This window comes from Hordeum vulgare, chromosome 7H (genome assembly GCF_904849725.1).
Source record: "Hordeum vulgare subsp. vulgare chromosome 7H, MorexV3_pseudomolecules_assembly, whole genome shotgun sequence".
NCBI lineage: Eukaryota > Viridiplantae > Streptophyta > Magnoliopsida > Poales > Poaceae > Hordeum > Hordeum vulgare.
The window spans coordinates 577,657,557-577,682,347 of record NC_058524.1 but is presented as its reverse complement, the minus strand read 5'-3'; the positions used below and the strand labels follow the sequence as shown (position 1 = coordinate 577,682,347).

At 45.9% G+C, this 24,791-nt stretch overlaps 1 protein-coding gene across 1 annotated transcript; it reads left to right on the top strand.

Moving 5' to 3' along the window:
* The first annotated feature begins 22,052 nt into the window (after positions 1 to 22,052).
* Positions 22,053 to 23,077, top strand: LOC123408947 (protein DMP2). Its single transcript, XM_045101972.1, has one exon. It carries the CDS (start codon positions 22,229 to 22,231, stop codon positions 22,808 to 22,810), a length of 582 nt encoding a protein of 193 aa, XP_044957907.1. The 5' UTR covers positions 22,053 to 22,228; the 3' UTR covers positions 22,811 to 23,077.
* Positions 23,078 to 24,791: the final 1,714 nt, after the last annotated feature.

Genomic DNA, 24,791 nt, shown 5'->3' with positions numbered 1-24,791 from the left:
ACACAAGTCTCCCCAAACTGATCCCATTTGTTGAGACTGTTCGAAGCCAAATCCATGTGAATGGATCGATATGATTGACTAGAGGGGGTGGGGGTTGAATAGGCAACTACCTATTTTTAGCTTTTCTTAACAAGTTAGGATTAACAACATAAAGGTTCTCTAAAATAACACTAGGTGAGCAACCTATATGATGCTACTTACTAAGAGTAAAGAAGCAAGTAAGAGATACTCTCCAACAAAAGCAATTACAAAGTAAAGGTAAGAGATAACCACAAGTGGAACCGATGAAGACGAGGATGTGTTACCGAAGTTCCTTCCCTTTGACAGTAAGTACGTCTCCGTTGGAGCGGTGTCGAGGCACAATGCTCCCCAATAAGCCGCTAGGGCCACAGTATTCTCCTCACGCCCTCGCACAATGCAAGGTGCCGTGATTCCACTATAGGTGCCCTTGAAGGCGGCGACCGAACCTTTACAAACAAGGTTGGGCAATCTCCACACAATGCTTGGAGGATCCCAACAAGACCACGGAGCTTCACCATAATGGAATGTGGCTCCGAGGTGACCTCAACCGTCTAGGGTGCTCAAACACCCAAGAGTAACAAGATCCGCAGGGAATTAGTGGGGGGAATCAATTTTCTCTTGGTGGAAGTGTAGACCTAGGCCTTCTCAACCAATCCCTAGGAAATCAACAAGTTTGATTGGCTAGGGAGAGAGATCGGGCACATATGAGCTTAGGGAGCAACAATGGAGGCTGGGAGGTTGAAAGGTAGGGTTCTTGAGCAAGAAGAACCCTTTATATAGTGGGGGGAAAATCCAACCGTTTACCCACTCATAGCACCAGCCCAGCGGTACTACCGCTGGCTGCAGCGGCACTACCGCCGGCCCTCCAGCGATAGTACCGCCGGCTGCAGCGGCACTACCGCTGGCCCTCCAGCGGTACTACCGCCGGCTGCAGCGGCACTACCGCTGAGCCCAAGGTAGTGCAACGATATTACCGGGCTAACCACCGCCAAGAAAGTCTTCGCAAAAAGTCCGACGTAGTACAGCCGCAAGGACGACGGTACTAAAGTCCTGGAGCGGTACTACCGCTGACCAGAGGCGATATTACCGCTGGGCCAGCGGTACTACCACCAGCTCCAGCGGTACTACCGCTAGGGCCAACAGTACTACCGCCAGCTCCAGCGGTACTATCGCTAGGGGACCTTTTTGCAAGAATAGAAAGACCAGAGAGGGGAAAAGCTCCATAGTTGCAGGGGAAAGGGGATGGAGAAAAAATGTGTGCGTGCAAGATTGATTCAACCCAAACCTTCCCAATACGGAACCCCTCTTAATAGTACGGCGTTCCTACGACTCAAAAACTACCAAAGAGAATCATAGAAGACACCGTGCTTCTATTCCACCGAGGGTGCCGAATCATCTTGTGCCTTTGTCATGTATAAAATGAAATGCTCATTGCACACGATTAGTCCATAAAGGTACTGTCATCAATCACCAAAATTACTTAGGCATAAATATGCCAAATAATCTCCCCCTTTTTGGTGGATTGATGACAATACCGGATTTGCACAGTGAAAAGCATGTGATCATAAAGATAATTTAATAGAGATAATTGAAGAGCATATGACTCACATCATATGATTAAAATAGATCTCACAATAAACACAAGTCTCACAACACACCTATTAAAGATAGCAAATACGATCAAACCAAGTTCAAAAGCAAACATGATAAGGATAAAGCAAGCAAATCCAACTCCTAGACTCTCTCCCCCTTTGGCACCAAGACACCAAAAAGGGGGCACACCTAAGACACAGGTGGTCACTCGGCATCCTCAGACTCATCCGTGGCATCTGGATCCAGCTCGTCCTGGTCCTCCTCAATATCCTCGTTAGAAACCTCCTCCTCAGCATCAGATCCATTCCACTTGTAACCTTGAGCCCTCATCCAGGCAGACTCTAGAGTGATGCTATCCTCTTAACCGCTCGAGATGTGCACATCAACTGCCCTGAGGACACGTTTGTGCCTCTGACGGTTCTCCTTCTCGACCAGATGAGAGCGATACTGGCCCTTGGCGTGCATGCAAAAGAGAGTCTTCAACTGATCCTTCAACTTCACAACCCAAGATGGCATAGCAGAAGAGCGGGTATGCGAAGCAGGTCCTCCTCCAGCAACATTCTCTGTGTCCGTGTGTGACAGCCCGAGACCGACGTTCCAGAAGATTCCCCTTTCCTTTCCGTTTCCGTCGTGTGGGTATTTTTATTTGTTGCATCATCATCGCATCATTCACATCATCTGCATTGCATCGGCATCTCCGTTGCCGCCAGTTTTCAAAATTTGCATTCGTTGTTAGTTGCCGGTTCGCTTCGTTGTCCGTTCTAAGCCCGACCGCACCCACACGCGTTCGCGGCATCGTCAAAACCCTGTTTTAAAAGTGTGCGTAAAACTTTCTCTGATTCGAGTGAGATTTGACGTGTGGTGTTATTTTATTATAGGTAGGTCGCCTGTCGAATTTCGTCGCGATCGGAGTCCGTCTGGTACCCGAACGGTCGACCGTAGCGGCACCGTCTTCGGTTATTCGTCGGACGTGTGTCGGTGTTTTAAAACTCGTTGCCGTGCCGCCCGTTTTCCCTCTCGTCTCCGGTAAACCACTCTACTCAGCTAATCCTAACCCGCCTCTCCGATCGAACCGCACGATCGCGATCAGAGGGTCGAAAACCCCCCAGATACCCTCTAACCTAGCCCCTCTTCCCTATTTAGACACCCCTAGACTGCCCCTTAGGGAAACCCTAGCCACTGCATAGTTTTCTGTGCCCACCAACCGAACCAGCCGCCCCAGCGATCTGCCTCTCTCCTCCCCACCGCCAGGGCCCGCCAGGCCCACGGCTGGCCCACCGGGCCCGGAACCGCCGCCGCCTCCCGTGCTCCTGTACCCCTCGCATCGAGCAGCGCCTCCCATGGCAGCCGCCTCCTCTTGCCGGAGCACCACCGGCCCGTTCCCAGCCGCTCACCGGTCGCGCCCCGTTGTCGGTGCCCCGCCGACACACCTCGCTGGAGCCCGCAGCCGCGCCGCCCTTGACTGCAGCACCGGCCACCTCCGCGCCATGTGTTGCCGCCCGATCCGCGTCCCGCCGGCGACCGCCGCCGCAACCCCCCCGATCCGGCCCCGTCCGGCCACAGCCCCATGCCAGCTCCGTCGTTCCGCGCCTTCCTCATCGCCGCACAGCGCCGTAGCAGCCTGATCCCGCCGCCAGCGCGAGCTCGAACCTCCCCTCGTCCCGATCAGATCTGGGGAGAGGCCAGCTCGCTCGCCCCCGCTGTGGGCCGGCCCAACCGGCTCAGGCCTCCCGCGGCAGTCGAGGCCCAGCTGGTGAGCAGCTCCCCCGACCCATCCGCTCCTCCCTCCAACCGGCCCAAGGCCTACCCCAAGGTAGCCCCTATTCCCTTGCCCTGAGCGCATTCTTGCTATGTAGCGCCACTATTCGGCCCATTAGTGCTTTAGGTTGTTTTAGGAATTATCTAAATTATAGAAATATACGTATATATAAACGCCCGTATCTTTTAAACCGTTTGTCGGACCGCGACGTATTAAATATACTTTTCATGTAGTTTTGCGAGTAGAACATGATTCCACAACTTGCATATTTTTTTGACGTAATTTGAGCCGCCATATGCCTAGGTTTACGTGCTGTCTAGATAGGATAATGCCCGTATTTAATTTTCGCGCAAGACCGGGTTGCTCGTATGCCATCGATAAAATGTTCATGTTTTAGGAACCATTTTTCCATGTATTTTAGAGCAGTCATTTGTATTTTTACGTGTAGGGAATTGCCTCTAGTTTATTTTTCCGTGTATAGGTAATTTTCTCGCATTTACGTGTGGCAATATTTTTGTGTTGCAACCCCACATATTTTATATGTTTTCGGGGTAGAAAAATCCATGCTGATATTAGTTTTAGCTTTTGAGTAAGTTAGTTCGCGCGATATTTTGCCATGTTGCCCTCTTGTTTAGTTCGTAGAATTTATTCCGTGCTTCGTTTGAAGGAGTTGTCAACTAGAGAGTTGATCTTGGATGTTTTGTCTAGCCCCTGGTATTTTTAGTTGCAATAGAAATGCATGTTTAGGTGTGGTTTGCTTGCTCTCAAGTTGCTAGAAATAGTGCTGATTTGGAGGTGCTGAAATATTTCTAAGTCTGAGATATGTTATATTTTGTTGCTGTCTTGTCTTGCTTGTATCTTGTGATATTTAGCTCTTTTGAGGTTGGTCCAATGGAGTTAATTGTAGCCCTTGTGTTTCTCTAGCATGCTGTGAATTTTCATGCCATTTGGAGTCCTGTAGCTATAGGTTTTGCTGCTGTCAATATGGCTTCATATCGAAAACTGCACTTTCATGAAGTGTAATTTTCACTAAATCTGAAATAGTGTGTGGGAAGCCATTTTGTGACTTCTTTTCCTAGTGTTCCTTGCTGCCATGCTAGTTGTTGTTAGTTGTTTGTAGTAGTGCTCTTGCCCTCTTTCGTTTCATGCCTTGCTTGAGTTTATTTGAGTTGAGTAGCTCGTAGTTGTGGGGTGTAGAAAATGTTATGTGGCTGATTTTAACAGATTGTAGTGATTTCTTGTTTTGCTCGTAGCTTTTGATCCGTAGCTCTGATTTGATCGTGTCCTACATGAAACTTGCTTAGAATCTCGTGTAGTTTCATTTTCTCTTGCTGGTTGTATGTTTTGAAGAGCTCGTGACCGTCGTTGCACATATATTGCATTCATGCCATCATATCTTGCGGTGTCCGTATCTTTTGATCCGTAGCTCCGTTGGAGATGATCTCTATGTGTAAATTGCTTGTATTGACGCGTAGAATCACGTGAACCTATTTGTTTTGCTGTTTAACAACTAATCAATTGTGTTAGTTTAGATCTGGACAGAATTGTAAATTAACATGTGAGGTCGTCTCGGAGGTGCTATAAGCCATTTCCGACCTCATTTAAAATGCCTAGATAGGTAGTTTAATTACGCTTCACCTCTTGCCATGTTTAACCACATTTAATAATGCTATGAATCTAACCGGGATAGAACTAAATAATTAACGTGGAGTTTCGTCAATATGCAACTCGTTGCATATTGAACTTCACTTAATGTGTAGTGTTTGAGTGTTGTGAATTGTCATGCCGTGTCTTGCATGTAATCAGCTGCTCATGCATCATTTGTGTTGTGCATCGTGTGGTGAATTCCGTGTGTTGATTTGTGTTTCCGGTTTGCTTCGTCTCGATAGAGTTCCGCAGCGTGCCGGATTGTGAGGACCCGTTCGACTACGTCGGTTTGTCTGCTTCACGGAGGCATTCTTCTTCCAAGCGGGATCTCAGGCAAGATGACCATTTCCCCAGATACCATTACTATCATTGCCATGCTAGTTTTATCGTTTCTATCGATTATGTCTCGTTGCCTACCACATGTTAAATATCAGCCTCTCAACAATGCCATGAAACCTTCAACCTGTTCAACCTAGCAACCACTGTTTGGCTATGTTACTGCTTGCTTAACCATGTTGTTAGAGTTGCTAGTTGCAGGTGTAGTTGCTTCCATGTGAAAACATGGGTTCCTTGTCATATCACCATATTAATGCTAGTTAATTTAATGCACCTATATACTTGGTAAAAGGTGGAAGGCTCGGCCTTTCTAGCCTGGTGTTTTGTTCCACCTTTGCCCCCTTAGTTTCGGCTACCGGTGTTATGTTCCATAATTGAGCGCTCCTAACAGGACCGGGGTTGTTATGGGGGCCCCCTTGATAATTCGTTTTAGATTAAAGCTGGTCTGGCAAGGCCCAACTTTGGTTCTACATTTTCCCAACATAATAATTTTGTTAACACTGAAATGCATAGGGAGTTAGCGCTACCCGAGGAGTATTTTTACATAAACAGGGGGGGCCAGTGCTGATGGTGTTGGTCCCAAAAGGACAAACTGCGGGGCCACCATGGGGCAACTCGAGGTTTGGTACCTGTAGGCTTTTCCATCCGTCGTGTCCTGAGAACGAGATACGCGGCTCCTATCGGGTTCGTCGACACGTCGGGCGGCCTTGCTGGATTAGTTTTACCTTTGACGAGATATCTTGTGCATCGGGATTCCGGTGATGCTTTGGGTAATCTCAGAGTTGAGGTTTTCCACTACGGAATCCGACGAGATCGCGAGCTTTGTGATTGAGGATTTCTATGCGGATTGTGGTAATTTGTGATGGACTAGTTGGAGCACCCCTGCAGGGTTAAATCTTTCGGAAAGTCGTGCCCGCGGTTATGTGGCAACGTGGAAACTTTGTTTAACACCGGTTCTAGATAACTTGAAGTTAACGTAATTAAAATATGCCAAATGTATGCGTAACCATGACTGTCTCTTTCGTGAGTTCCTTCTCCGATCGAGGACACGGTGGGGTTATGTCTGACGTAGGTAGGTGTTTCGGATCATCCATTTGATCAACAGTAGTTCACGTCCGTTATGCGTAGATCTTCCCCCTCTTATTTCTTGTACTCGTAAGTTTAGCCACCAAATATATGCTTAGCCGCTGCTGCAACCTCACCACTTAACCATGCCTCACCCATTAAGCTTTGCTAGTCTTGATACCTTTGGAAATGAGATTGCTGAGTCCCCTGTGGCTCACAGATTACTACAACACCAGTTGCAGGTACAGGTAAAGGTTACTTGACGCGAGCGCGTTGATTGTTCATTTGGAGTTGCTTCTTCTTCTTCTTCTTCTTCATTGATCTAGGATGGGTTCCAGGCTGGCAGCCTGGGATAGCAAGGATGGACGTCGTTCTTCTTTTGTCGTTTGTTTTCGTCCGTAGTCGGACCCTGCTCTTACTCTTGATGTTTATGTAAGGTACTGATGTGACTCTGATGTAGCTTGTGGCGAGTGTAAGCCAATTCTATCTACATATCTCTTCTTTTCAGTACATGTACTTGTAACGATATCCATTCTTGTGACACAACGAGATGCGCTTCTATCCCTGACGAGGCCTTCGTGCCAAATTGAGGATAGGGTCGCATCTTGGGCGTGACACCGTGTCCATGGGCTGAGAAGAAGTGGAGGGGTTGGCCCATTTGTCCTTTAGACACAGCTTGATAGGATCATGCACAAAATAGTCAGATTCAACAGGAAGGGGCTCGTCCGGATAGGAATCAGTCCACGTCTTCAGAATGAAGGCAAACAGGTAAGGCCCGTAGATGGGAACCTTACGGTTCATGATGCAATTCGAGAGCTCATTGAACATCACATCAGAGATGTCGAGAGGCGCAGTGTCCTTATTCCTTGCCTCCTCACACAGCAGGAGCATCTCAGCCAGATATCCATGCACCTCGTCCTTGTTGCCAATACGAGGGAACAGGGTGTTACGGAAGATCCGATGCATGATATCCAGATGCGTGGCTTTTTTGATGTAAAGATGTTGCAGCCTGTCCTTGGGGGTGAAAGTAGACGAAGATGGAGCATGAGGACGCAGCCCAAGAACAGTTTCTTGCCCCTGGAAGTTGACATTGAGGAGCTGCATGAAGTCCGCCCAAGTACCAGTCAACCTCTGCGTACCTGTCATCCAGGTCATGGTGCGCGGGTCATCAGGTTGAAAGAGAACGGTGACATAAAACTAGGCCACAATATGTGGATCGAAGTCCTTTCTGAAGGTGATGATCTCCGTAATGCCAAGCTTGTCAACCAAGGAGAGAGCCTCGCCAAAGTAGTCAGGATGCCGCTGAAGGTGAGCGAGGTCGATCCACTGCACTTGGACATAGACCTTCTTGAAGGGCACAATGATGTCACGAAAGATCATTGCCTGTTCCCCTGACCACACATGATCGGCGCCCCTGAGTTGAGCCTTTTCATTTTCATAGGGATTACTGGTATGGAGTTCCAAAAAGTCCTTGGGAGGCAAAGTGCGGACGTTGAGCCCTTTGGGCTTGGTGGCAACCTTCTTGAAAGACTTCTCTTTTAGGATTCAGACTGGAAGTTACGGAACCTTCTGGAGCCTCTTGATTGTGGTACTACTTGGATTGGGTGTTACGTGTGGGATTCGAGCGACGAGAACCACCTGTGACACACGAGACACACACACAAAAAGAGCGACAAAAGGAGTCAAGGCAATGTTCAAAAATCATAAGAAGAAACACACATTGCCAAGGGAAATAAAAAAAATGCCCTCCTGGCGGTAGTACCGCTGGGGTCATAGCGGTAGTACTGCTGGCCCTAGCGGCAGTACCGCTGGGGTCATAGCGGTAGTACCGCTGCATCCAGCGGTGGTACCGCTGGCCCTCAGCGGTAGTACCACCAGGCTGCCGGTAGTACCGCTACCTCCTTAGCGGTAGTACCGCCTGAGTGGAGCGGTAGTACCGCTAGGGGTTGACTTTCAGATCTGGACATATTAGAACCAACAAAAATTACTAGAATCATGTCAAGAGCTCCACGGCTAACAAATAAACTTATCACAAGAACACCATAGCCCGAACACAGGTGGAACTCTAGATCATCTAGATGGAGACAAGCCTAGTCAATGGGATCCAAGTTTTAGATCAAATCCATGAGATGTATGATAATAGCTACTAGATCTAAAACATTGATAACTAGGGCAATGTCAAAATATGAGCAATGAAGGACATTAGACCTAAAATCCCCTAAAATTTCTCCCTCGTTCCATCCAAAAACTAAGCACAAAGCATATACATGGATCCAAATCAACAAGCTCCTAGCCCTAGAAACAAACACACCAGCCAAGAGAGGAAGGGGAGGAGCTTTACCGGGTTCCATGGCACTTGACGGAGGAAGGAGGAGGGGAGCAAATCCTCCAACTGAAAAGAGAGGAGAGGCTCCGCGGAGAGAGATCCAAACTGGGGGGATTCGGTGTAGAGGGAGAGAGAGCCACGAAGAAGAAGTGGGGCAAGAAAAACGTCTCCCCCTCCCTTTATATAGCCCAAGGGGTAAGGGCGCAGCGGTAGTACCGCTGTGTCATAGCAGTAGTACCGCTACCCTGGCGGTAGTACCGCTCCCCCTGGCGGTAGTACCGTTGGGGTCCTGGCGGTAGTACCGCTCCCCCTTGAGATAGCCTTAAAAAGCCCTAGTCAAGCCACGATAGGCTGGGGTCCTCGCGGTAGTACCACTCCCCCTCGCGGTAGTACCGCTGGGGTCCTCGCGGTAGTACTGCTACCCCTGGCGGTAGTACCACTTCAGAAAGCACAAAGAGACTTAGGACTTTGTGGAATTTATGTGGGCAACGACTAGTCAGTGTAGGGAAAAAGATAACACCAGCAAGATATACTGACTAGTCATTTTGTATCCTTTCTTCAACATGAGAGAAAGGTGGGGGCGGTGGCCGAAGCCACCTATGTTTGAGACAAAGGTATGATACCACGAAGAATTATCCTTGGGTTCATGACCAACGCTCATCTTTGAAGCACAAGTGCCATTTAATAATGTCCAAAGTGAAAGACTTGATCGATTTATGCATAATGGGGGGAGGGAAAGTTCATTGAGAGAACAACAGTCCCCCTATGTCCATGCCTACATCTAGAGACAAATATAATGATGAGTGAGGTTGGGTGTGCTTGAATTCAATCTACATTACTGGAATCAATGATATTTAGCTCATGTATTAACTCGCAAAATCTTGCTTCATCTAGAGGTTTGGTGAAGATATCTGCAAGTTGCTCTTGAGTGTTGATGAAGAGGACCTCAATATCTCCTTGCTTGATATGATATCGAATAAAATGATGACGTATATCAATATGCTTGGTCTTGCTATGTTGCACCAGATTAAGAGAGATCTTGATGGCACTCTCATTGTCACACAGGAGAGGCACTTTGTCACAAATGACACCGTAATCCTTTAAAGTTTGCCTCATCCATAATATTTGTGCACAACAACTTACAGCAGCTACATACTCAGCTTCAGTGGCTGAAAGTGACACGCAGTTTTGCTTCTTCAAAGACCAACTTACGAAGGACCGACCAAGGAATTGGCAGCCACCAGAAGTTGACTTCCTTCCAACACGGTCTCCAGCCCAATCTGAGTCAGAGTAACCCACTAGACGGAAGCTTGCTCCTTTGGGGTACCATAAGCCAAAGTTTGGGGTATGAGCTAAATATCAAAAGATTCGTTTGACCGCCACAAGGTGGCTTTCCTTTGGTGCGGATTGAAATCGTGCACAGATCCCCACACTCAGCATGATATCCGGCCTAGATGCACAAAGGTAAAGCAGGGATCCAATCATAGAGCGATATACCTTTTGATCCACATTTTTACCATTGGGATCACTGTCGAGCTTGCATTTGGTGGGCATGGGAAATTTGACTGGCTTAACGTCCTCGAGCTCGAACCTCTTCTTTTTGGTATTTTAGACTAAATTCTTTTGTTCCTCGATGCTCAATCAAACCCTCTTTTTTTAAGATGGAATCTTCCTCTGGGCTCTCGAGCATGTCTTGTGTATATTTGGCTTGTTTGATGAAAGTTCCTTCTCGTCCTTGCTTGATTTCAAACCCGAGAAAGAACTTCAACTCCCCCATCATTGACATCTCGAACTTTTCGGTCATTAGTGCAGCAAATTCTTCATTGAAAGAAATGTTAGGAGAGCCAAAAATAATATCATCAACATATAGTTGGCATATGAATAGCTTCCCTTTGACCTTCTTGGTAAAAAGAATGGGATCAATTTTACCAATCTCAAACCCACGATCTTGCAACAACTCAGTAAGGTACTCATACCACGCACGTGGGGCTTGTTTAAGGCCGTAGAGTGCCTTTCTGATCTTGTATACATGATTGGAGAATTTGGGGTCCTCGAATCCTGGGGGTTGTTTAACATATACCAACTCATTTAAAGGACCATTCAGAAAAGCACTCTTCACATCCATTTGTTGTAATTTAAAATCATGATGTGAAGCAAAGGCTAAAAGCATGCGAATGGATTCAAGACGAGCGACAGGAGCAAATGTTTCACCGTAGTCGATACCCTCGACTTGGGAGTAGCCTTGTGCCACCAGTCTTGCTTTGTTCCGAACGACCACACCATTTGCATACTGCTTGTTCTTGAAGATCCACTTGGTCCCAATGACATTATGTTCCTCTGTTGGTCTTGGCACTAATTACCAAACTTGATTGCGCTCGAAGTTGTTAAGTTCATCATGCATAGCTTCAAGCCAATCCTCATCATCAGGTGCATCAACTACCTTTAGGGGTTCAACACACAAAACAAATGCGTGATGCATACAAAAGTTTGATAATTGTTTATGAGTGGTTACCCCCTTGTCGAAGCTACTAAGCACATTCTTGAGGATATGTTGTCGAATACGGAGTTTGTTGGCATTCTTGGCAGCACGACGCTCCATAATTTCCTTACTCGATGAGGTAGGAAATTCTTCGTGAATGCTTTGAGCACTGTCTTTAGCTTGCTCACCAGATAGCTCTTGATCTTGTGGATGCACTTGCTCTAGAGCAGCCTCAGAATCTGGAGCAAGATCTTGTACATCATTTGGTATGGTACCATCTTCATGAGGTTGATCTTGTCCTTGAGAAGATTCATCGGGTTGAGGGTCTTCATTTTCTCCTTCGGAAGCAGATGGGTCACGTGAGGGTGATGGTTCTACTTGGGTAGAACATTGTCCTTCTTCTTCAGCCACAAGGGGTTCCTCAATGGGGAGGATTTGACCAATCCCCATTCTTCTTATGGCTTGGGAGCCGTTATTCTCATCAAACTCCAAGTTACGTGTCTCCTCAATGAGTTCGGTGGACTTGTTGAGGACACGGTAAGCATGGGAGTTTGTAGCATAACCAACAAATATGCCCTCCTGAGCTCTAGCTTTGAATTTAGACAAACGAACATTTTTCTGGAGTATGAAACACTTACAACCGAACACCCGGAAGTACTTGAGGTTGGGATTGTTCCCTGTAAGGATCTCATACGGAGTCTTGTTGAAACCTTTGCGGAGATAGAGCCGATTGGATGCATGACAAGCGGTACTAATGGCTTCAGCCCAGAAGTTATATGGAGATTTGAATTCTGCCATCATGGTTCTTGCCGCGTCCATCAAGGTCCGGTTCTTCCTTTCCGCAACACCATTCTGTTGAGGGGTATAGGGTGCTGAGTATTGATGTTTGATCCCCTCATCCCTAAGAAACTCATTTAGGGTGTAATTCTTGAACTCGGTGCCGTTGTCACTCCTAATCATCAAAGTCTTTGCTTCATGTTGACGTTGAGCTTCATTAGCAAAGTCGATGACAGTTTGCTGAGTCTCACTCTTCTTTTTGAAGAAATACACCCAAGTTTATCTTGAGTAGTCATCCACAATCACCAAGCAGTATTTTTCCCCCAAGACTGTCAAAGGAGGGAGGCCCAAAGAGATCCATGTGAAGGAGCTCCAAAGGCCTCTTTGAATATATGACAGTTGTGGGACGGTGAGCTGTTTCGTGAAGCTTTCCCTCAATACAAGCACTGCAAGCACGATCTTTGGCAAAACTCACATTTGTTAGACCACGAACGTGGTCCCCTTTTAGGAGACTTTGCAAAGATCTCATATTGACATGGGCTAGTCGGCGATGCCATAGCCAACCCACATCAACTTTAGCCATTAGACAAGTCGCGGTCTTAGTAGGTCGCTCCGAGAAGTTCACTACATAGAGACCATTCTCGACATATCCAACAAAGGCTACTTTAAGAGTCTTGCTCCACAAAAGAGCCACGGTATCAAGATTAAAGAATGTGGCAAAGCCCATAATAGCGAGTTGTCGAACAGAAAGCAAATTGTATGCAAGGGACTCAACAAGCATGACCTTCTCTATAGATAAATCTTGAGAGATGACCACCTTACCAAACCCCATTACCTTAGACGTTGAGGCATCATCATATTGGTCATGGGTGGGCATATATGGGATTGGATGCACACCCACCACCAATTCTTTGCTCCCGGTCATATGATTTGTCGCTCCACTATCGGGCAACCATGACACCCCACTGGAAGCAAACTCCTGCACGAGATCAATGTTTGGATTTAGGTACCCATTTTTGGATGGGTCCTTTCATGTTAGAAACAAGGGTCTTAGGAACCCAAATGGCCCACTCAATGTACTCATAGTAAGAACCAACAAATTTGTCATAAACATGCCCATCACTAGCACGACATAATATGTAGGAGGGGTTGAAATCGCCAGCTGTGTTGGTGGGAGTTTTGCCCTTCTTCACATTGTCATCTCCTTCCTTGTTCTTCATCTTCTTATGAGTACTCTCACCCTCTTGGACAAAGATGTCCTTGAGTGAGGGTGAAGTCTTGGTCTTGTTTTTCTTTTTCTTCTTAGACTTGGTTGCAAACCCAAGTCCTTTAGTTCCCGCAACTTCCTTTTGATTGCTCAAAAGATCATTTAGATTCTTCTCACCTTGGATGCACGTAACAAGGCCCCTTTTGAGTTGTTCTTTCAACTTTGCATTTTCCTCCATAAGATGCTCATGCTCACAACAAGAGTTAGTGGCACAGGCATTATCAATTAAAACAAAAGGAGGACAAGTTGAAATCTCCTTGGTTAGTTTTGTTTGGAGTTGATCGTGAGACTCCTTAAGGAAGAAATGAGCACTTTTCAAGGCCTTGTGAGCCTCGTCAAGTATGTCAAAATCTTTCTTGAGTCTATCATGGTCAACCCCAAGAGCAGTTTTTTCATTATTAAGCACACGAGTAAGAACACTAGCATGATCAAGATTCTTTTGCAGGTTAGCATGGTCACGTTGAGTGACTCCTCAAGAGCCAAATGAAGACCACACTCTTCTTCTAGGGCAATGGATAGTTCTGCTATCTCATCTGCATAATCACGACTATGTTCTTGCATCTTAGAGATAGTATCCTCACGAGTCTCAATCTGATCATTGGCTTCACCAAGTTGTTCCAAAAGAGCAACAAACTGTCTTTTGGTTTCACCCTTGATCTTACATAGGAATTTGTCAAACTCATTCTCATCAAGCTCTACTACTTCACTCGTATCAACACAATCTAACAATGAGGGAGAAGTAGTGGTAGTAGTCTTGATGTTGGGGATTACCTTATTGATACCTTTGGCCATGAGGCACTTGGCAATATGGTTCTCGTTGGTGGCACCGACGAGGGATACCCTTGGGGAGGAGGAGGCAATAGCAACAGTGGCCGTTGCCATTCCCTCACGACCTATATCATCTTCATCTTCATCGGAGGGATACTCTTCATGGGCCACTTATAACCCACAAGTATAGGGGATCAATTATAGCCTTTCTCGATAAGTAAGAGTGTCGAACCCAACGAGGAGCTAAAGGTAGGACAAATATTCCCTCAAGTTCTATCGACCACCGATACAACTCTACGCACACTTTACGTTCGCTTTACCTAGAACAAGTATGAAACTAGAAGTACTTTGTAGGAGTGATAGGATAGGCTTGCAAGAAAGTAAAGAACACGTAAATAAAACTAGGGGCTGGTTAGATAAAGAAACAACTACGAGTGTCTAACGAGTGTGGAAAAGTGGGGGTAGGAGTTGCGGAATTGTCCCTAAGCAATTGACTACGTTACTAGATCGATAGCAAGTATCATGTGGGAGAGGCCTCTGGTAGCATGTCATCCCTTACTTGGAATTATATGCACTTATGATTGGAACTATTAGCAAGCGTCCGTAACTACTAACGTTCATTAAGGTAAAACCCAACCATAGCAATAAGATATATTGGTCCCCCTTCAATCCCATATGCATCAATTTTTATGCTAGGTTTGAAGCTTCTGTCACTCTAGCCTGCCAATACATAGTCCTATCAACATACAACTAACCCTATGGTGTGATCCACGCGCACGATCATATGATGGGCACCAAAGGACAGCAACATAACCACAAGCAAATTAAACCAATCATAGCAATTCATCAATCACCGATAGGACAACGATAATCTACTCAGACATCATAGGATAGCAACACATCATTGGATAATAATATGTAGCATAAAGCACCGCGTTCAAGTAAAGGGTACAGCGGGTTGCGGGAGAGTGAACCCCTGAATATAGATGGGGGAAGATGATGGAGATGTTGGTGAAGATGACGGAGGTGTTGGTGTATATCGCCGTCACACGATGATGTCCCGGGCGGCGTTCCGGCACCGCCGGGAGAGAGGGGGAGAGAGCCCCCCTCCTTCTTCTTCTTCCTTGACCTCCTCCCTAGATGGGAGAAGGGTTTCCCCTCTGGTCCATGGTCTCCATGGCGGCAGAGGGGCGAGAGCCCCTCCGAGATTGGATCTCTCTCTCTGTGTCCTTCTGTTTCTGCGCTCCTAGATTCTGCGTTTCACCGTTTCTTAAATTCCCGGAGATCCATAACTCCGATTGGGCTGAAACTTTAACACGATTTTTTTCCGGGTAATATATTTTTTGCGGCGAAAGAAGGGCACCAACCGCCTTAAGGAATGGCCACAAGCCTGCCAGCCGCCGCCGTACCTCCTGGTGGCGGCTACAGGGCTTGTGGGCCCTCCGTGCATCGCCTCGCGTTGATTCTTATTCACAAAAATCATAAATATTCCAAAAAAAATCCTCGTAAGTTTTTATTACGTTTGGACTTCGTTTGGTATGGATATTCTGCGAAACAAAAAACATGCAACAAACAGGAACTGGCACCGGGCACTGGATCAATATGTTAGTCCCAAAAATAGTATGAAAAGTTGCCAAAAGTATATGAAAGTTGTAGAATATTGGCATGAAACAATCAAAAATTATAGATACGACGGAGACGTATCAGCCACCAAGCCCCTTGGGTGAGTCTTCTTGGTGAAGGTATTCTTGCTAGGGAAGGACTTGGGCCTGTCCTTGTGGATGAGCTTGCCCCCATTATCCTCTCTCTTCTCATAAGGACACTGTGCAAAAAAGTGACTTACATTGCCACAGTTGTAGCATGTCTGTACCCGTTGTTTGTTCTTGAATCCATTTGAGCTGTCCTTAGATAAATTGGGTCTTGAGTTCCTCTTGTTTCCCCAAAACCGCCTTGAAGCAAGGGCCATGTGCTCATGATATGCGTACTTTGTATCTTCGGGGCAGCCATCTTCTTCTTCCTCATCTTCATCAACAATAGCCTTGGACTTTAAGGCAAGGTTGGGTGAAGCTGTTTTTGGCCGAACACGAGCAAGAGCATCGGCGGTCTTGTTCATAATATCCATAGCGATGAACTCATCCAACACTTCGCCTGAGGACAAGGAGTGAAAATATGGTCTTTGTCGAATAACAGAAGACATGGCTTTGTTGAAAGGCATGATGCCTTAAGAAACTTGCGCTTGATCCAGGTGTCATCTATATCTTTGCTCCCATGGTCCTGGAGAGCAACAACGAGTGCAGTCACCCTTCGATAGAGATCACGGGGATCCTCATCTTCAAGCATCACAAACTCATCAGTCTGATCAAGGACCACTTCAAAGTTAGACTGTTGAATGCTTGAGCTTCCCTTGTATAGAACCATGATGTGCTCCCAACACTCCTTTGCACGAGTGAAGGGACGCAAGTGTGGAAGATCTTCTGGTGGGACAGCAGATTGAAGGATGAACAAAGCCGAATGATTGTATTGGTTTTCCGTCTCTTCTCTTGGGGTATGGTTCATTGGGTCATGAGGGTAATATCCTTGCTCGATGATTCTCCAAAGATTTGTTGAGTTGTCATTCAAATGAGACTTAATGGATAAAACCCAGTTAGCAAAATCACCTTTAACAAGTTTAGGAGGAGGACCTAAGTTATTAATATGCGGGGTAGGAACCGGTTCTCCATAGACCGGAGGAGGAGGAACCGAAGCAAAAGTTCCCGTTCCACTCTTACCATGAGGGGAGGAGGTTTGAGGGCCTTTAGCCGTTTCCTTGTCGAATTGGCCTCCGACGTCGATGAGGTGGGTTTGACCACAAGCACTGGGTCGGGAGAATTCCTCATCCCCTCAAGTAATTCGTTAAGCATGGATTTGACTTCGGTTGTCACGGATGTTTTGAGTAAGGCCATGGCCTCATTCAAATCATCACGTGTGACCGAAGCCACCTCCACACCCTCGGACCCTTCGGCCCCAACCTCGCCATCGTCAACCATACTATTCGGGTGGTGAAACCCTTATTAAAGAGATGTGGCTCTAATACCAATTGAAAGGATCGATATGGTTGACTAGAGGGGGGTGAATAGGCAACTACCAATTTTTAGCTTTTCTTAACAAGTTAGGATTAGCAACATAAAGGTTCTCTAAAATAACACTAGGTGAGCAACCTATATGATGCTACTTACTAAGAGTAAAGAAGCAAGTAAGATATACTCTCCAACAAAAGCAATTAAAAAGTAAAGGTAAGAGATAACCACAAGTGGAACCGATGAAGACGAGGATGTGTTATCGAAGTTCCTTCCCTTTGACAGGAAGTACGTCTCCGTTGGAGCGGTGTGGAGGCACAATGCTCCCCAATAAGCCGCTAGGGCCACCGTATTCTCCTCACGCCCTCGCACAATGCAAGGTGTCGTGATTCCACTATAGGTGCCCTTGAAGGCGGTGATCGGATCTTTACAAACAAGGTTGGGGCAATCTCCACACAATGCTTGGAGGCTCCCAACAAGACCGCGGAGCTTCACCACAATGGAATGTGGCTCCGAGGTGACCTCAACTGTCTAGGGTGCTCAAACACCCAAGAGTAACAAGATCCGCAGGGGATTAGCGGGGGAATCATATTTCTCTTGGTGGAAGTGTAGATCTAGGCCTTCTCAACCAATCCCTAGGAAATCAACAAGTTTGATTTGCTAGGCAGAGAGATCGGGCACATATGAGCTTAGGGAGCAACAATGGAGGCTGGGGGGTTGAAAGGTAGGATTCTTGAGCAATAAGAACCCTTTATATAGTGGGGGGGAATCCAACCGTTTTTCCACTCACAGCACGAGCCTAGCGGTATTACCGCTGGCTGCAGCGGTACTACCGCTGGCCCTGCAGCGGTACTACCATTGGCTGCAGCGGTACTACGCTCAACCCAAGGTAGTGCAACGATACTAACGGGCTACCCACCGCCAAGAAAGTCTTCCCAAAAAGTCCAACGTAGTACAACCGCAAGGACGACGGTACTAAAGTCCTGGAGCGGTACTACCGCTGACCAGAGGCGGTACTACCGTTGGGCCAGCGGTACTACCGCTAGGGCCAGCGGTACTACCGCTAGGGCCAGCGGTACTACCGCCAGCTCTAGCGGTACTACCGCCAAGCCTAGCGGTACTACCGCTAGGGGACCTTTTTGCAAGAAGAGAAAGACCAGAGAGGGGAAAAGCTCCATAGTTGCAGGGGAAAGGGGATGGAGAAAAAATGTGTGCGTGCAAGATTGATTCCACCCAAACCTTCCCAATACGGAACCCCTCTTAATAGTACGGCGTTCCTACAACTCAAAAACCACCAAAGAGAATCGTAGAAGACACCGTGCTTCTATTCCACGGAGGGTGCCGAATCGTCTTGTGCCTTTGTCATGTATAATCTGAAATGCTCATTGCACACGATTTGTCCATAAAGGTATTGTTATCAATCACCAAAATTACTTAGGCATAAATATGCCCTAACACCATGCGCTTGAGAGAGTTATGTGCTATTTGAAAGGCACTGCAAGCTATGTTATTCACTACATGAGGTGCCCAAGGGTACTGGAGGGTTAAACTGGATATCTGATGCTGTTGAGATTAAGGCCACAAGTGGTTAGGTTTTTACACTTGGTCGTGGCACTGTTATCTCGGAATCTTGCAAGCAGACCATCTTAACGAGGTTAACTATGGAAGCAAAACTCACAGCATTAGTCACAACCACCGTTGAAGAAGAGTCGCTTCATCGGCTCTTTATGGACTTGCCTTTCGTTGAAAAACAAATACCTGCTATCCTAACAAAATGTGATAATTAAATTATGATCATAAAGATAAACAATTCTAAGGATAATATGAAGTCCTCAAGGCATGTGAAGAGGAGATTGACATATCTCAGATAATTAAAGAACTCCGGAGTTATTGTGTTGGATTATATCCAAACGTCTAAAAACTTGGCAAATCCCTTCACAAAGGGTTTATCACGTAATGTGATAGAAAATGCATCCATGGATATGGGTTTGAGACGCACCATATTAGTTGTCCATAGTGATAACCCACTCTATGTGAAATAGAAGTGGGAGACAAGCTCTAGGACAGCTCGAAAGAGAGTGTCCCTATGTTTGTTATCCTACCCTATGAAGATGCAATACTCTCATAATATGTATGGCAGGTTGATACTTATCTAAAATGTGTTCCAAGTGGTTTATTTATGTAAGCAGAAATGTTGTACTGCAGAGCATCTCGTGAGGAACATGCCTATATGAGTTTGATTGTTAAATGCCGCATTATGTGAGAATTGGGTGTTTTATAATAAATTCATGAAAGGCCCTAGAGTATGACGTATATGCTTCACCCGCGGGGAAGCCTTGTTGCAGCCTAGTATCAGTCAAGAACTTGTGTGAAACTAGTCTCACATAAAGCTTGTAGTTCAAGACATAGTCCATTATTCAAGTTGTGATCTAGTGTAGCATAAAATTTTAAATGGAAATTCAACTTAACAGTCTTCATTAAGCATTGGTATATAAACAATGTTTTGGAACTAAATGATGAGATGTGACAATGAGACTTTGTGGGGTTGTTGGAATTTGCTAGTAGGCTTTTGGCCCAAAGCCCAACAAATTTCTAAAATTCTCATGACCCTTTCATGCGTGGTTGTATGTGGTGTGACTGAAACTAATGTTTAATACCATACTGCTAGTTGGGAGAGAGTTGCACCACCTTATAAGGTGAGCTCTTCTTGCACTTGTATGAGAATGAGAAGAGGAGACCTATATGCGTGCTCCTCCTTTTTGCTCACCTCGTCACGCCATGCCTCGTCACAACTCGTCGCGTTTTGGGAATGAGCCGAGCCAAGAAAAATTAATGAGTCATTAATTGATAATAAATGAACGTGTTGATTACTTACTCCCTCCGGTCTGGTTTGTAGGGCTTGCTTGACCTCGCAGCACGACCAAAGTGGAAAACTATTGGCTATGACCGTTTCTCTCGTGTGACTAGTTCGTCCTATCAGGGCTTCATTTAGTTAATGCAAGCAATTAAAAGTGCAATTGAAGTAACGAATTAGAGGAGCCGAGCCCTGCATGCATTGGAGCTGAACGCTGCATGCTGTAGTACTCAACAATTATGAGTTAATTTCGTGGGAGAGAGAAGGCGTACTTATTAACTAGTACTCCCTCCGTCATGATTTAAAAGACATGTTTAGAAAAAATTTAAGACCAAGCTAATCATCGATTGATTGTGAGATGTAGCAGGTGTAGATGCTAATGCGCCTAATCAACTGAGAAAATAATACTCCCTCCGTTTCAGTTTATAAGTCATCTTATGAAAACCAAACAATCCCAAAACACTTAGGCACGGTGCATTAACTTTCATCTCGTTTTTTGTTTTTTGACATGAATAAAGGAATCAACCAACAAGAGACGTGGGACGTATATGTTTTTAATGACTTGAGACTAACTAGCACAACATGCAATGGTCAGTTCATTGCATGTAATGGTATTAATTAGCAAAATTATATTAATTTATTAATTTTTTTGTTTTTCTCTCCGTCTTGGTCACGGTGCATAACCTAAGATGACTTATACATCGAGACGGAGGAAGTAGTACTAATGCGTAAGCAGCAAATTGGGAGGGCGCATGCATGAGTAGTACCAGTACTAATTAATAAGAGTAATTGCTTTCGCGCCTTAAACTTTATCTATTTTCAAAACGCATGCTAGTTTAACTGTGTCTTCTAAACCGTGACGGAGGGAGTATCATTTATCTCTAGCAGGCTTTATTCTTGAAGCAAAGTGGAACAAATAGTTTTTGCAAGTAAGCCCTATACACCGGACCGGAGGGAGTAGCAATTTTTGATTCTTTTGGATTATGGGCTGTTACCAATTTGGACATGGGTTTACTCCCATAACCTGCCCGATCCACACTATATAAACAGGCAGACATCTATCCTAGCCGTCGCCACAACATATAGTTTCACAGTGTTTTAGAATATTACGCTTCCACACAAGTCTTCTTCATCCCTCCTTTCGACGTGCATTGCGAGAAGGGACAACAGGCCTCCGGAACCCCGTCTCTCGTGATCCTGTAAGGGAGAGGGCAATCGGATTTTTGGGGAGTGCATTCGCGCGACTGCTCGCAGCAACTACTTCCCAGACGACGACTTCTTCCTCGATTTCGGGAACCTCTTCATCAACGACATGGACAACAACACCAACGCCGGTGATCCTTCTCCCACTGCACTATATGCAATTCTGTCTTAGATTCGATCGTGCTAGAATTTATGTTTGTAGTTTGTGCCTTAGATTGGATCTATTCATTTACTATACTAGTCTGCATGATTAGTTTAGTCTATGTTTGTTGGTCATAATTTATTTACTGTTTATGTAAATTAAAACTCGTAGTAATTTGCTCATATATCAACACCTATAATCTAACCTCACAAGCTGGAAAAGAACTGTCTGCAATTGATTTTACGAGTAGAGATTGGTGAGGAACAAGCGGGGAACTCAAAGTACCACGTACAGGGAAGGAAAGATAGGAGATACACATGCATGCACATATCACTATCCATTGGACTCAACACTCAATTAATTACGTACGCTTAACCCACAAACGAACAAGTCCAAATTCTTCCAGATACCGCCGACCAATGGACCAAATTAAGTCTGCCTCATGCATGTCTTCGAAGCAAAGCAAGAAATTCCTGTTATAAGAAAGAAAGAAAGAAAAAAAGCAAAGCAAGGAGAAACTAAATCTTCGCCACCCCGGCGATCCAGCCCGTCCCTTTGAGCTTCGCATGCCAAACATGTCCAGCGGGCAACGCAAAAACGCTGTCTATCCATCGATCCATCCATATCTTATCAGCAGCATAACATCCAGGAGTGCAAGCAAACCAACGCCCCGAAAGAAATCCTTCCAAGCAACCGCTTCAATTACTCCGTCGCGTCCACCCGTCCACAAGATTGCCATGCGGCAAGCAATCTAGCAAGCCGCAACCTTGTCCGCCTATAAATAAATCGTCACTGATCGCAGCTCATTCCACTCGCACCAAGATCGAGCAGCTAGCAGCAAAGACAAGCAAGCGGTAGTGCAATCTAGAGCGCGGGACGCAACGGTGCGATCACCTAAGATAGGGAGCCACGAGGACGCGACGAGGCGGCCACTGATGGCGGCACCGGCGGCGAGGAGCGTGGGCGTGGCGGAGCGCGCGCTGCGCGGGGTGGCGGACCTGATCAAGCTGCTGCCGAGCGGCACGGTGTTCATGTTCCAGTTCCTCAGCCCGCTCGTCACCAACAACGGCCACTGCGCCGCCTACAACAAGGTGCTCTCCGGCGCGCTCCTGGCGCTCTGCGGCGCCTTCTGCGCCTTCTCCTCCTTCACCGACAGCTACGTCGGATCCGACGGCAGGGTCTACTACGGCGTCGTCACGCGCCGCGGGATGCGCACCTTCTCCGCCGACCCGGACGCCGGCGCCGCCAGGGACCTGTCCGGGTACCGCCTCCGCGCCGGCGACTTCGTGCACGCCGCGCTCTCGCTCATGGTGTTCGCCACCCTCGCGCTGCTCGACAGGGACACGGTCTCCTGCCTCTACCCGGCGATGGAGGCCAGCGAGAGGACCATGATGGCCGTGCTGCCGCCGGTCGTCGGCGGCGTTGCCAGCTACGCCTTCATGATGTTCCCCAACAATCGCCACGGCATCGGCTACCAGCCCACCCGCGCAACCGAGGACTTCCAGCACAAGCACTAGAGTGTTCATGGCGTCCATCGGCGTGGCCTGAATTGATCAATTCCTGTCAATTTCTTCGCAGTGTTTGCATGCATGATCAACTTGGTCATCATCTGGCTGCAAAGACAAAACTCAAAGTGTGGTGGTGTGATCTGATCTGTGATGTTTGAGTGACGTGTCGTCACCTTGTCGTTCTTGATTTGTCAAAGCTTGTACTGATACTGTGGTGCATATGCCTGAGTAACTGGATCATGATTAATTTGTCAAAAATATTTATGCCATCGTCAAGACTCAAGACTCAAGGGCCGTATGCTGTTATTTTTATTTTTATTTTGTCCTTTTTATGTGCCGAAACCAACAACCAGGGTAAAAACTCTGCGATCGTCAACGGGCTGCTCCTCTTTGAAGACACCTACTTCTCCGTCTCCCATTTTTAAGCCAGCGAGCCATTCTGGGAACACTAAGAGCAAGTATAACAAAATGACGTAAACCGAAAATGTCTAATGACGTTCCAGCTCCATGAAGCTCTTTATTTAAAAACTTTAAAATTTAACATTTAAAGTTTTTAAGAAACTTGAAAAAATATACATATACATATACATAAGGATGCAAACTACTCCCTCTCTTCCAAAATAACTGTCACAAATTTAATACTAAACTAGTACAATTTTTATACTACATCAACGACACTTATTTTAAAAGAAAGGGAGTACTTGTCTGCGAAGTTTGATGATAAAATGCCTTTTTATGCAAGCTACACAAAAATGATGAAATAACATTATGTGCCTGTACGATTCACTAAATATAAAATCACGTGATTTTCTTTTTGGACAGGCCACGCAAAAACATATTTCGTGATGAAATTTCACACACACATCTAGTATACATCTATATGACATGTGTATTTTTTTCAGAAACTTTTGAAAATTTGAAAAGTTGATTTTTTGAATGTTTGAAAATATAGATGGGTTATAAAAGTTTGAAAATCATATTATTGATATACTATCTAAAAGAGTTTGTATTGGTGTGTTCTGTGAGAGAAAAAGTATAGTTCTATATTCATGGGGTAAGCACATGCTAAGGGACGGTAGAGGTAACAACATGCGAGTGCAAACTGAATTTGGTACTTCCATCTAAGATCAACTCTAGCACACCCCGCATCCCGCCCTGAGCCGGAAAATAACCGTTAAAATGCGGGTTAGAGCGGGAAACCTGCCCGCTCAGACCCCGCATTCCGCCCCGGTCCGTAAATATTTTTGCGGGGCACGGCAAAATCTCGACCCCAACCAGCGTATTCGCGGGTTTTCACCTCGTCGTTGCGGTGCCCCGCATATAAGCGAAAGCGATTGATGGAGGACATTTCAACCCGCGCTATCCCCATCAAAGCATATTCCGCGAATATGCTCTTTTACGGGTCCGTTTAAAGGGTCTGCATCTGTGTCAGCCTGCAAAAGTTGTTTTACGCGAACTGCAAACACGTTTTGCGGACCGGACGAATGCGGGGTCTGCTAGAGTTGCTCTAATGAGATTCTTCGTGCTTTAGCTAGGCTATGCATGGTCCTTATTGTCTCCTCTATTAGTAATTGTTCATGCATGGTTAATAGCTTTACTGAAAATTAACTTTGTTTAGCATATATGTAAGCTATAGATTGTGCTTGTACTTTCATTTGGTTCCACAAAACATTGAACAAATACAAAGCTTGCGCTAGAAACATCCAGTTGTACGCGGATTAAAAGAAATACTAGAGCTCATCGGAAGGTCCATGCACTCGTCATGATGGCTGGTGAAAAATTCTGAACATTTTTGTAAAAACACAAACAGTTTCTGAAATACCAAACATTTTTTGAAAAAATCTGAATGTCTTTTTGAAAACGGAAACATATTTTGAGTTTATGTTCGATTTTCAATTCGGGGACATTTTTAAAGTGGGAAGAATTTTTTAAATGTCAACATTTTCTTAAAACTCTCAAACATTTTTAAATTCATGATTTTGTTTGAAAA

Coding starts and splice junctions, on each gene's coding strand:
- LOC123408947 (XM_045101972.1), top strand. CDS start 22,229: ATGGCGGCACCGGCGGCGAGGAGCGTGGGCGTGGCGGAGCGCGCGCTG.